At 37.0% G+C, this 14,391-nt stretch overlaps 1 protein-coding gene across 2 annotated transcripts; it reads left to right on the top strand.

Moving 5' to 3' along the window:
- The first annotated feature begins 37 nt into the window (after positions 1-37).
- LOC113050574 (tetratricopeptide repeat protein 22-like) lies at positions 38-7,058 on the top strand. 2 transcript variants are annotated; one of them, XM_026213667.1, is made up of 9 exons: positions 38-168; positions 1,059-1,184; positions 2,345-2,935; positions 3,199-3,254; positions 3,387-3,502; positions 4,166-4,284; positions 4,602-4,763; positions 5,202-5,354; positions 5,598-7,058. In XM_026213667.1, exons 2-9 carry the CDS (start codon positions 1,077-1,079, stop codon positions 6,123-6,125), a joined length of 1,833 nt encoding a protein of 610 aa, XP_026069452.1. In that variant the 5' UTR covers positions 38-168; positions 1,059-1,076; the 3' UTR covers positions 6,126-7,058. The 2 variants fall into 2 exon arrangements, with proteins under 2 accessions (XP_026069452.1, XP_026069453.1); XM_026213668.1 differs by lacking the exon at positions 38-168 and having other exon boundaries at positions 1,116-1,184; positions 2,349-2,935; positions 5,598-7,056.
- The last annotated feature ends 7,333 nt before the right edge of the window (positions 7,059-14,391 follow it).

Genomic DNA, 14,391 nt, shown 5'->3' with positions numbered 1-14,391 from the left:
ACGAACTCTCCCCAAACTGAATGTCTGTCCTGATGTGCTCGAATCTCACGACTGCTGGACTGAATTCCACCTGCATGACAGCGAGCGGAGCGAGGAAGTTCACTGCCGTAAACAACGGAGAAAACGCGACCGAGGAAATGCGCAATTCACTCCCACAAGTTAAATAAGGTCTACTTTATATATAAACAGTAATTGTTACATCTATATGTCACATGCAATTATAATGAATCATGGTTACACTCACTGATCTACAGAACATATATAGATCAGTGGTTACGCTTTATTTAAGGTGTCCTTGTTACAGTGTAATTCTACATTTAAGTACTCTGTGTAATATTAATTCACAACATGTGCCTGGTTATGGTTAGTTGCATATAATTATAAATAATTTACTGTTTTTAATATAGTAAGCACATGTACTAACTTAACAAGGACACTGTGAAGTGTTACCTTAATAGCTAAGTAGGCTAATGACGCAAGCAGCTTTACAAAATAATTACACATTTCATTCGATCCAAATATTTTTCGAGCTAAGCGAATATGTATTTTAAATATGAACTTTGCTTTAACTAAAAACTGTATTTAAGTTCTCTACATGAACATTTCTTCCTTATCTGAATGTGATATGTGCACTGGGAACACATGCAAACAAGAAACTAACCTGTCCCATTCTTCAACAAAAAGATGAAAAACTAACTGTACTAAGCATTAAATAATGTATACGCAAACTGATTATGTTCACAAGTTTCTTTTCAGTCAGGAACTGGTGAATATCAAGCACCGCTGTCTGCTAAACACATCCTAGACTGACATTTAATAGGCTGTTTCCATAAAAATAGCTATCTGTAATCTGCTTGCCAACCGTAATCAGAACAGTAAATGGTGAGCTGTCACTATTTTCCATACTAATAAAAAAAGTTGTGGTCTGTGGGCTATATTACCACATGGCTGATATGCTTAGTCTGTTTTGTGTGTAGTTACATATAGAAATTAAATGCAGATTTAGACAAGAACTATGAGTCCTTATTCTGCCCGGTCTCTCACTTATGTTCTCTCAGGGTCAAGACCATGTCAAGATGACATCATTAAACATCTGCTGGCTGCACAAAGAGGATCCCCCTCTGTTATTATCATCATGGACAAAAACAGAACAGGAGCGTGAGGACCCACATTTCCAGCCTGAGGTAACCATAAAAGTGTCACTGTTCATTCATGGACTTTAAAATGGAAGCTTAATAACTGACTCCACCTCGAAGGTTCTTTTGTCATAATATAAACCTATTTCCAGCCAGATGGTAATATGTAAATATTTAAAAATGAAAATAACATCTATGTATCTGCTTAAAGATACTGTGTCAAGGTTCTGAAGATATTTTTTGACAAAGATGATGAACAACATTGGGAAAATTCATTATTAACCTGACACTTGTTTTCATGTCTGGGTTACTTGGATGATGCAAAAACATTTCTCCAGGATCTAAGACCCACAATTCCTATCCTTTCTATACTTAAAGAAAGGATTCATCCTAGTGGTCATGATGGAAATTGCACCTAAAATGAAAATCAACTGACTTCATAAAACTTTTATGTAAAAAATGCTTAAAACTGTGATATATTAATAAATAAATCTTATTAAAAGCATCACAAAACTGCTTTATATGGTATAGAGTTTATGTATGTCATTAAATAACATGTAAATGATATATATAAACCCTTCTCCTGTATATGTATGTATATATATATATATATATATATATATATATATATATATAAACCCTTTAAAGTCTAATGACAACAGGAGAAGTTGAAGTTTACAGTTCTGGTAATAATTATTCATATGTGAGAGCACTCAAACCAATTCAGATCAGCTCAAGGAAATCTTTATCAGAATGCTCATCAGAACACTGAACTTCCTGATGTCTGGTGACATTTATTTCACTCCTAAGAACTTTTTTCTCTCAAACAGTTCAGGAAGCTGTGAAAGAACAACAGAGTTCAACAGTGCATTTTAAATTTTATTTTACATGCAGACGATTGCAGGATTTCTTTCCCAAACTGGTGTCCTGTTCGGCCAATTCATGGCTATGGCAAACCATACATGAAATCAAGGTGTGTCACTCAAATTCAGAATGTAAGACTCACTCTTTACACAGTTCCTGAAGCAAACACCCATGTTGTCCTTTGAAATGACCATAGTTAATGTAAAAACCACAACACTGGGGTGGAGAAACCTGTTACAGGAAGCATGAAAGCACATGTTTAACATCTTTCTTTACTCATGTCTTAATTCTCCTCCTCTTCAAACCTGTATTTCTTGTCCCACATATAAGTTGTTCTGTCTTAGTCAGGCATTGTCAGTAAGTGTTTGGGGACAATGGAGGACAGCACAGAAGAAGACATTGAGTCTCTGATTGAGGGGATGGCCTACATCCCTGGTCACTTTCATTTGGAGCTGAATTTGAATGGTGAACCCAATGGACTAGTCAATTTTTGGTACCGGGACACCCAGCTCAAACGCGAAAGCCTCAGGGCTGAGCTTGAAGCTGAGACGGGACGACTGCAGTATGCCGTGCGTAATATGCTGGGCCTGCTGGCCTTCCATGTAGATGAACTGGAGACGGCAGAAGAGGCCTTTCACAGCATCTGCCAGGAGGATCCAGAAAACCTCAATGCCTGGGCCAACCTGGGTTACGTATATGAACGCCTGGGGCGCGAGCTGGAGGAGGGGGAGTGCATGGAACGTGTGGCTGCCCTTATGGGCCCAGAGATGGGGGAGAACCAGACAGACTGCAGGCTCAGGGTAGCACGGTGCTTGGCTGAACAGGCGTACACATACCCTCATGATGTGGAGCTGGAGAGGGATGAAGATTTACAGGAGAGACTGACAGCCGCGCTGATGTTATACAACCGTGCACACGATTATGGAGAGGAACTGGTGAGCACACCACATATTCTGATGTACAATACAGTACATATCATTACATTTTTGGGTCATACCATATGATTTAACATTTACTAAACTTGGATCATTATAAAAAGGTCAAATTATATAATATTTTATGAGAATATCAGATAATTAATAAAATGAGTATTAAATATTAAGACATATTAGTAACTTACTAAAACAGTATGTTGGACCCTATAAGACTTTTGTGTGTGTGTGTGTAGTTAACTGTTCTGTTCTTTTATTTCTGACAGATACCAATAGAGGAAAAAAGAAGTTGGTATTTCAAAATGGCAGCAATTTACATAAGGTATTTACATAAGTATTTATTTTTATATTTACCTGTTCAGCTCCATTTTTAACATCATCAAACATCTTACTGCCTATCTAAGCATTTGAGGCAAATAATTAACTTATAATAACCTTTTTTTATTGTTTATAGGTTAGATGGAATTGTAAGGGATTCGATAGACATTGACCTCACAAGACTGAACTATTTCAACAAGGGCCTCAAACTTCTCACAGAGACTCTAAAATCTGACAACACATATCTCAAAGGTAATTTTCATCGAGTAGATATGATAAAGGTTTTTAATAAAGCAGTAAACACAGTCAGCTGCTTTGTCCATATAGATTATACCATAGATCAATGACTGAGTATAGTTTTCAGAGGCCCCCAGATGCGAGATCCAATGTCCAAATAATGCAAATGTGTGGGAAATATTGGATATGATGTTTCAAATGTGATATATGTGTTTATATTTTCATGTTTGGATTTTTTTTTGTGTGTGTAATACAAAAATATGAAGCTTTTTGGCCACAAATTAAGAATTTATTAATTTTACAATGTGGCCACAAATTTCCAAAAAATGAAGGAATTAATACATGTAGGGAACAAATTTGTGGGAATGAATTCTTAATTTGTCATGTGGGTTTCATACAAAAGAGACTATTATGCATCCAAACTGCAAAAATATATTTACTGGCACACATTCGTTTTTGTCTGTCTATAATGTTACATGTACTTCTCACATTGAGGACCCTGACAACCAAAGCCACCCAGTGGAGAAGTGAAAGGTTACACAGACTAACCTTTCTGTTTTTTTGTTTGTACGTCACGTTTTGCTCTTTCATGACCTATTATCAGTGTCATCTAGCAGATCTCAGATGTCAAGGAATCATTAAGACAATGTATTGGTATCTCTGTTCTCTGCTTTCTAGCAATGGCCTGGTGTTACGTTGGTCTCATGCTGGAGCAGACAGAGGAGTTCTCCACTGTGCCAATGTCAGTCCATGACTGTGGGTTCTCTGGATATGACCCCTTGACATGTTATGGATCGGTACTGTACTGTATTTCAGCTCTGGAAAAATGTAGAATGCCATATTCTGGTCAAGCTAATAGATCAGATTCCAGTCTTGAGATTATTGGCACACATTTCCTCTGTAGCCACAACATGTATGGGTGTGACATGTAACTTGTTTCTTGATACAGGTGTGAGAAAGATGTGCTTAGGCTTATGTTTGATATGATTAAACAAAAGCTGACAAACTGACATGCTGATGCGTTAAAGCTAATAATACCATAACTGTGTGAATAATAATGAAGGTGTAAAAGGCTCTAAATGATTAGATTTGTTCTCACCGCTGATTTCCACAGGCCATTAAGCTCGCCACGGATGATGCATTCATTCTCAACAGGCTAGCAAACGTGTTCTTCCTGTCAGGCAAACTGGAGATGGCCACAGGTATCTGTAACATGGCCCTGAGTGTCCTGCCTGACGCAGAACTCAACTGGCAGGCATACTGCACTCGTGCCAAGGTACAGTAAGCAAAATACTTGATTACCACCCAACAATTTTTTTTGCATTTTTATTTTTTTAAGTGCCTGTAGACGAAAGCACTCAGACATTGAATATGTTGAAATAGCGGTGTATCGGTTTAATTTTTACAACCTAGCTTTGAATAACACCACAGGATAAACTAGGATGTCATAAACACCTGCTCCTGCAAAGCCAAAGAAACACCCATTTTGTGACTCATGATAAAAAGTTGCCCCAAAATGTATGGACACTAATTGTTTTATCTGAAACAAACGAATGCCTTTTTAAATAAAAATGTCATTCAAATAATTTTTGGTTCCAGTTGATTTGGCGATTTTTTTATTGTTCCCACACATTTTTTTCCCCTAATCTTGTTTTTAATAGTTTTGATGCTCCTCAAAATATGTATTATTTGCAATCTGAATCTTTTTCTCCAGCTTGGTGTTACGGCATATGCAAAGGAACTTGATAAAGCGAAGTGCGGCCAAGGTGGCATTCCTGACCGTCAGATTCTGAAAGAAGCCCGTGCCGACCTGGAACGTGTTCTGGCTGTGCGACCCTGCTTGAGGACTCATTTGGAGATGGGTCAGGTAGTTATGAAACCATAAACCATACACTATGATCAAAAGTTTGGAATATGTCCTTTATGCGCAATAACTCTTTACTATCACTTTTTATCCGTTTGATTAATAATACTTGATGAATAAAGTTTCTTGAGCAACAAATCAGCACATTTTTCCTGTATTTTTCATCATATAAATGCAGCCTTCTATATGTACAGTTTAACAACTAATAAATGTAATCGTTAAGAGCCGAATATATCCATCTCTTAGGTTTACTACTACATGGGTGTGGATGCTCTGCAGGAGAGCCTGTTGGTCGATGAGATGGCGATAAACCAGGCCCTGGTCAGTCTAGCTAAAGCTTTGCAGTGTCCTCTGGGCTCTACAATCTCTAAACTACAGCTCCTGCGGGGTCGCTGCCTGCTGCTGAAAGGAGAGGAACAGAATGCCATTGACTGTTTTAGGAAAGCACTTGAACTGGAGCCTTCCAGCGTCCAAGACACGACAGTCCTGCGCTGCATGCTACAGGCTATTCTAGTGAGCTTCACCCAGAGCGGGAACGACACAGGTCATGCTATAATCCAATTAGAGGAATGTTTAAAGCAGGCAGAGGAGCGATATGGAGCAAACGTTGTTCAGACTGAGTTGAAGGCTCTGTGCCGAGCACACATAGATGAGGTGACAGAGCTCTTAAAAGATCTGGTGAGGAAGGGGAGGTTGGAAGTGATTAGAAAGTTGCTGAAGAGCTTACAGCCACAAGGGAAAAAGTTCTCACTGGGAAGGTCCATGTCTATTTGAAAGAGAACAATGGAAAGGGACTCCAGATAACATTACGACGTGCAATTATGTGATGTCCATGAGTTATGCATGTTAGGACAGGAATTAACAATAATGTAGTTTACGCATTTCAAACTAGAGATATTCACTTTAGGTAATGCTGAGTGATGGACAAGGAAAATTTGTTCTAAAATTCCAAATGTATTACTAGGGTGTTAAAGTCCAAAAAGTTGTTTTGGATTGTTGTCTTCATGGCATTTTTTTTTTCCTTTAGCACATGTCAAAAAGCATAAAGAGCCAGTTACTGTAAAAAAGAAATAAGTGTTTAACCCTGAATATGTACTACGGGGTTCACAAGCCCCGAGACCACATCGAAAATGTAAATAAACATTTACATTTACAAGGAAACAAATAAAACCTTTCAGTTAAAACAATGAATAAATACTGCACTGTTTCTAGGTCACTTATAAAATAAGCACGTTTGTGAAATTAATCATTTAAACCTCTCAACATTCTCAAATCACACTGGACTACACAAGTTTTACACGGATGTGTGGTTCATGTCATCTTGAACGCTGCTGTCAATAAAAAAAAGCCTAATTTAAATTGTGCTAATAACGCTTGAAATAAAAAATGTAGTTATAAATATCATAAAAATATGGCTTAAATTTAAATCACAGATTGTTTTATGTGGTTGAATTAAACCTCAGTAAATGAGTACTGAATTAAATAACAAGAAACCAGTCCAGCACTGGTTATTAATGCTGTCTGAAAGGTTACAACATCTTTGAGTCTTATTTTATCATACCAGAAGCTTTTAAACTTTTAAAGCAATCCTCCACCTAAAAATGATTTCTGTTGTCATTTATTCACCTTATGACATTATAGAACCATATAACTTACCTTCTTCTGAGGTACATGAAAGACAATTTAAGAAATGTCTCATTGTTCTCTGTCAACACAAATGGAAGACAAAGGTCTCAAATGTTAATATTATCTTGAGTTCTGCTTGAGAACTTAAGTCATCACAGTTTGGAACGATATAAGCAATTGTAAAAATGCAGTGAAATACTATCTAGAAATAATCAGCATTTTCATGTTTTATAACAGTATTTTACACCTGTAATATGTTTTGTATTTCAAATTGCACATGAAAGAAAATTTTCCCCCTTAAAAATGAGTGGGGGTTGGGATGGTACATGCTTTTAAGGTGAATCATTGACGTTGCCGCAAAAGAAATCCACTTCAAAGTTTTCTCAAGGGGTGGACTGAGCTGAAATGTGTTTAATAGCAGGAGGGTGATTCATAGTCAAGGCATTTAAAGTCTTTTAAGGTCCAAACAGAACATCATTTCAATCTCTGGACCTTTTTTCCTGATAAAAACTGCTTTGAGAATGGAAAGCCTGATACCAGCACAATGAAACTAGATGTCCTTGCCTTCACAGAGCACATGGAAAGAACAAAATTGAGAGAAAAACACCAGAGACCTATTAAAGCAGTGATAAAACTAATTCTTCTGAAATACCTTTGGTGACTTTTCAAGATCAACTTGATAAAGGTCTCCGTTATCAGGATCCTCAAGAAACATCTGAAAATTAAAAGACACAGAGGTTACAAAAAAACAAATCTTTTGGTTTCACATCTAATTTAAATTCTAGCATCAGAGGACAGGTATGGAAAATACTTCCACCAGTGTTGTTCTCTTTGTCTCTTTGTAGATTTCTTTGTATACCGACCTGTAGATATTGAGGCTGATATTTTCTTTCTAAATCCCATGGGGGAAGCTCTTCACCAAACATAACTGCCGAACAACACAAAATGAGTGATCATAAAAATCTAATCTATATGCAGATTTTCAATTTAAAGAATAAATCAAATTCCAGAAGTAATTCAAGGTTTTCCGTAGGTCTCCCTTCTTAATAAAGGATAAACATTTTGATAATGACTTTTTACCAAACCTGGAGTTCTCACAGAAAGCAGATACGAAGTCCGTCTGGCTGTGCTCACGGTAGAGGAACAGCACTAGCCAGTGAAGGACTCCCTGCTCATCCATATAAACATATAAACATGAGCTCCTGTGGCCTCCTGCGAGCCGATTTCATCAAGCTCCAGATCAGCAAGGGCTCTTGATGCACCTCCATCACCATTATCCTCCTCTCTCACCGAACTCCTGTTTTGAGAGGGCTCGGTTTTCAGAAGTTTAATGCCATGCTCCTTAGTAAAAAAACATTAAAGATTTTGCTCTTTAAATATATACATATATATATATTTATAATTCAACTTTGCCTCTTCAGTACCTTAATGGTTAACAATGCTTCTGTCTCATTCTGCTCCTTATTTGCTTTAACCTTTGCCTTTCTGGCATCTCTTTCAGATTTCCTCTACAAGAAAAAATAAAAAAAATCACAATTAATGATAATAATTAAGTTTTCACAAGTTATCATATACTGTAAGAAAAAAAATAAATAGAAACAGAAAAAAGATACTTGGACATTATCTGTTATGTAGGGCTACCCTCGATTAAAGATTTTTCTAGTCGACAAGTAGTCATTTTTAGCAGTTAGTCGACTAATTGCATGTTTATATTAATAAACCTTATCATTCATAATACTTTAATGGCCTATAGCCTTTCAGTGATCAAGCGCACAAATAAAACTTGCAGCAGCACACTGGCAGAAGTAATGTTTATCATGTGTCAGGGAAAAAAAAACAGCAAGAAGACTTAATATTATAATAATTCAGTGATAAACTACGGTGTTCTGTATTTTCGGAGTGGACATGCAAGTTTTAAACAGATTATAATCAGAATTTTTTTTTCATGTGAATTGGTTCAAGTTTAAAGTAGACATTTCACTTTCTATAGATAGCTATATATTTTTATGTCAGTGAGGCAAGTACAGAGTTTCTGTTGATTTTTTTCTGCCTAGATGGCAGAAGCACACCATTTGCTTTCATTATTATGACATGCATTGGTAGTCAGATAATGATTTATGCTGCATATCTTTCACATTTAAAAAAATAAATAAAAATAAACATTGATAAAAACACACAAAAATGCAAACAGCGATCTTTTAATTAACTTACCATAATTACATTACGTTTAATTGTTATGTTATCAAATAAAGTTAATAAAACATGCTTTATCAGAAATCTATCCTGCACTTTGTTAGGCAATCAGAAACCTTGATCTTACATAACAGTCAGAACAAAAACCAGCTCTTCGAAAATGTAACGTATTGCATATTGCATATTTGAGTGGTTTTGTGCTTGAAAGAAGAAATCCCTGTGGACTGAAGAACCTGATGCTGAAGCTGATCCGCATAATCAACAGAAGATAGCAATCCGTGTTGTATCTTGATGAATTTCCACACAGAGGTATGCAAAAATGTATGGAGGATGTTTCCCTTTGTTTTTGATATACCACTATCCGCTGTTAAATTTGAAAATCATTAATTATATACATCTAGCCAAGCAGGCACGTGCAGGGGGGGGGGGGGGGCGATGGGTGCTTGAGCACCTGCCCCTTTGCCCCTTGCCAAAGTGCCCTTTTGTCAAAGCAAAATTTTCTCTATTTATTTTTTTTTTGTCATAACGTACCCTTTTGTGATTGCCTACCTATGCCCCATCTAAATATTAGTAACATTTCTGAATAATAATTAAGCCATCAATAAGATGACCCACATGATGACCTTTGACCTGACGACGACCAGGAAGATTCGTCACGCGGCGCACGCATTTTTTAATTGCCAGAAGATATTTTCAACACCGCGGAAGCTGGTTAGTGGTGTTCCATTCTCAGCGAAGTGATTTTGATATTTATTTACTTATTATTATTTTACAAGAACGACGAAATGTGAGAACATGTAGATATGTTGTTTATACTGCAGTGTGTAGCTGTAGTGTAGAAGTAACGTTAGCGTGCTGTTTGAGGGAGAATCGTTTCACAGGCATCGAGGGCACAGGCGTCATGCCCATTCAAAGATTTGTGAGCAAAGTGGATTTTAAATGCAGCTTCCAAATTCAATGCTAAATTCAAATCTGTGTTCGCTGGCTGGCGCTGAGCCAGAGACAGACGCGTTCGTATAACGCTTCATGATAACCAATCAGAAACTATTCTGTTGCGCAATCAGAGACTTGCAGAAGAGTCGTCACTGAAACGCGGTGTTTTGTTCATTTGCTCGCTGGATGAATTATTTAGCGAATTCTCTCATCAGAAACAACAAAAGTGCAGATGTGCATAATGTAATGTAAAGTGCTTCAGTGATTTTAATGGGAGTTTTTGAGAGTGCCTGAACTCTGGCTAGACTGAAATTTTATTTTATTTTTCTTTTTTTTTTGATCAGGGACAATGCACAGAAAAAAAACATTAGTCTAAAAAAGAAGAGATGTCATGTGCCAGGTGAATGAATGAAAATGTTCTTTGATAATGTAAATTTTCTTTACTCTCTGTAAAATGAAAGTGTTAAAATAAGTAACTTACAATATTTGTATTAAAATTTACATTAAATGCAAATTCAGTCATATTGAAAATATTATATGGCACTTAAGTAAAAAGTCGGGGTATTATGTGTTAATAGATTACACTACTTTTCCATATATTGATTAAATAACAATCTATAAAGGTGCAAAACGGGGTAAACTTAAACATTTGAGAATCAAGATATTTCCTGATATATTAAGCATGTTTAGAATTGTTTTGAATAAAAAGAAAAAAATAAATAAAACATAATCCTATATCAGTTATACAGTGCTTTCGTAGCATGATTTATACCCCCCAATCTGCCCCCTCAAAAATCATGAATGCATGATGCCCCTGATCGAGGGGTCTGGTCTTTTTATGTTATTTGACTAAACTTTTATTATATTACAGTATTTATTTTTAACACGCAGAGTGCCTTAAAATAATGATCACAACACTGGTAAGCCTTATTCAGATTTTCTCATTATCTGAATTATCATTATGAAAATAAAAACAATTCAGAAAGGAATTAAAATATAATTATATTTTAAATGTGACACAAAATATATATATTTTTTTCTACAATAGCAACAGTGTTTAACTACAGCAAGACCACTTTACCCTGTAAACTCAATAATATCTCTCTGGAAATAAATTAACAAATATCAATTTCAATATAAAATGAATAATATACCTGACCTGCCATCAAAGTGCAGTGTCAAGCAGATGAATAACACATGTAGCCTGTCATTTGTTAACATTGCAAAGGTGTTACATTTTAGACAACAAGAACTACAACAGTAATACAAATATGAATCACTATATTCCAGTGTATCAGTTGTTTAATGTTTTGTATCAATATTTAAGGTGGACTTATTGATTAGGTGCAAGAGTAGTAGTGATGGTTAAAATAATAGATTAATGCTGAAATAGTAAATTGAGCCTTGTACCTAGATGGACAGAGAGTGGAAAGTAATAGATCAAATGAGGATATGGAGTTGGAGGAAGAAAAAGAGGGAAATGTAGAGGCACAAGTGACAGAAAGAGATCAGGTAACAAAAAGCCAGGAGACAGAGGCTGGTGAGAAAGAAGAAAATGTAGAGGCACAAGTGTTTTTTATAGTTTTTACTATAACCGCTGTTCTTAATTATTCTGTGGAACAGAGAAGAAAAAGGTTTCAGGTTGGGACAATTTAATACATTTCAGTATTTCAGTACATTTCTAATCTGTTTCTTTTTCAAAACTGCATCACAGCATTTGCTGCCGTATCAATACATAATCATCCATATCGACATGTGAATCGACAAGGAATGCATCACAATATATTGCTGTATTGATATTTTGAACCGCTCTATTTAAACCTTGTTCCATGTGCCCCTTTTATAATTTGAGCACCTGCCCCTCCAAAGGTCTCTGCACGGCCCTGTAGCCAAGTTTCTTATGTTTACACACACTCGCGTCGCTGAAGCTCACCGGCGCCATCTTGTGCACCTAACGTTAGTTGTGTATGACAGTCAGCAACCAGAGTAATTTCTGTATATGAGGTTTAAAGTAGTATCCTAAGGTTTGAAATGCTATTATACTACTTAAACCATTTTAAAACAACATGTCATGTTGACTTGAATATGTTTGTGTAACGTTACTTCTCTGCCTCCGTCATCCGAAACACTGAATGTATCATCTGGAGTAGCCTACTTCGTGTGAATCAAAGCATCACAAAACCATCAACACTTCACTCAGTGGAAAGAGCTTCAGCTCAGCAAGTGACAGTAATGTTTTATTAGGTATATGTATGCTGTAGTATATTCCTTATATTTAGTTTGATAAAAAAGAGAGAAATCTAACAATAATCATACATGTTTGTACTTATTTCACAGGCTGTTTGATGAACATGGGCAGGATGTCACTCCTCACCCATTATATAATCCAGATCCCGGGGTTTTACAACCTAAACAAGGGAAAATATTCCCTGCACATGATACATCATGGTCTACCGTGACAGACTTTGCCTCGGTAGCCTTAAAGACCACCAACGCAAGTTTTACTGGACCGTTTACAAGGTAATTGAGGGGAAATGTCCAAATATGACTTGTTTGCAGCACTTAGAGTGCACATGAATGCCACAAAGAACTATCCCACTTTTGTTGCTATGGTAACAAACAAGGGATCTCTTTTTTTGGGAGCGTTTTAGCATCCAGAACAAGCCAGAGAGCCTAAATCAATGGGTGATGAAACTAAAGACTTGTTAGTGAAACCAGACTTGTCCAGCAGTCTTTCAGGTTTTTATTTTCATTCACATCTATACATATATATTTTACTTTTGCCAAGTTTCCTCGTTCATTGTCTGATTAATTACATTTTAATTATAACAATCTGAGATTCCACTTCATTTTGGTGTTTTTGCTCCATACAGATGTTCAGGCTCGTAGAGAGGAGGTGAAGGAGCAGGTCATTGAGGACGTTATGGACAGGGTGGTGGATGTACTTGACTGAGACAGAGACCATCTGGCTATTGGACATTACTACAGTATCCGTGTCAGTAGATTCAGAGGATGCTGAAGGACTCCGGTGCAGTCACATTTATTATAATTTTTCACCAGTAACGTTTTTTGTTCTTTCCTTTAAAAGAAACATTGTTTACACTGAGCTGTGCAAAAACAGACAGAGCAATGATAAGTACAGTATGTGGAGTGTTCAGTGCAAACATTTAATGATGCGATAAATCTGATAGCAGAAAAAACACTGAGATGTCTGCTAAAGGAAATAATGCGACTGTCCCAGACTCCAATTTAGTAAGTCACCTGCTAAACCCAAGTGGTCCTGAGCAGAGCATATCTGTGTTCAGTACCACCAGTACAGGTAATCATGTTTACCATTTAGTATTAATTTAGAGTAATGGTTCCCATTTCATTTTATGTAATTATTTATTATTATTATACCAAAAAACACACACACAAACACAGTGTCAGGGCTGTTCTTAGTGGGGTGCAACTGGTGCGGCCACATCGGGCCCCGCACTTGCTCCCTACCTTGCATCAGGCCCCCGCGTCAGCTAAGACATTGACATTGCTCAGAACTTCTTTTGGACAACTTTTCTCAATATTTGGAGAGGAGAGGCTTCTGTCGGGCCACTCTGCCATAAAGCCCCGGCTGGTGAGGGCTGCAGTGATGGGTCACTTTATACAGCTTTCTCCCACCTCCCGACTGCATCTCTGGAGCTCAACCACAGTGATCTTTGGGTTCTTCTTTACCTCTCTCACCAAGGCCCGATAGCTCAGTTTGGCTGGACGGCCAGCTCTAGGAAGGGTTCTGGTCATCCCAAACATCTTCCATTTAAGGATTATGGAGGCCACTGTGCTCCTAGGAACCTTAAGTGCAGCAGACATTTTTTTTTGTAACCTTGGTCAGATCTGTGCCTTGCCACAGTTCTGTCTCTGAGCACTTCAGGCAGATCCTTTGACCTCATGATTCTCATTTGCTCTGACATGCACTGTGAGCTGTAAGGTCTTATATAGACAGGTGTGTGGCTTTCCCAATCAAGTCCAATCAGTATAATCAAACACAGCTGGACTCAAATGAAGGTGTAGAACCATCTCAAGGATGATCAGAAGAAATGGACAGCACTTGAGTTAAATATATGAGTGTCACAGCAAAGGGTTTGAATACTTAAGATCATGTGATATTTTAGTTTTTCTTTTTTAATAAATGAGCAAAAATGTCAACAATTCTGTGTGTTTCTGTCAATATGGGGTGCTGTGTGTACATTAATGAAAAAAAAAAAAAAACTCAAAGGGGGGGTGAAATGCTCGTTTTCACTCAATATCCTGT

This window comes from Carassius auratus, chromosome 31, assembly GCF_003368295.1.
Source record: "Carassius auratus strain Wakin chromosome 31, ASM336829v1, whole genome shotgun sequence".
Taxonomy (NCBI): domain Eukaryota; kingdom Metazoa; phylum Chordata; class Actinopteri; order Cypriniformes; family Cyprinidae; genus Carassius; species Carassius auratus.
The sequence above is the reverse complement of the archived record's forward strand: the minus strand, read 5'-3'. Positions and strand labels throughout refer to the sequence as shown.

Bases quoted from the DNA above. Each gene is read 5' to 3' on its own strand.
- LOC113050574 (XM_026213667.1), top strand. From the start codon at position 1,077: ATGACATCATTAAACATCTGCTGGCTGCACAAAGAGGATCCCCCTCTG. The intron at 3,503-4,165 runs GTAATTTTCATC...TCTGCTTTCTAG, and splicing joins TGACAACACATATCTCAAAG to CAATGGCCTGGTGTTACGTT. The intron at 4,285-4,601 runs GTACTGTACTGT...TGATTTCCACAG, and splicing joins CCTTGACATGTTATGGATCG to GCCATTAAGCTCGCCACGGA.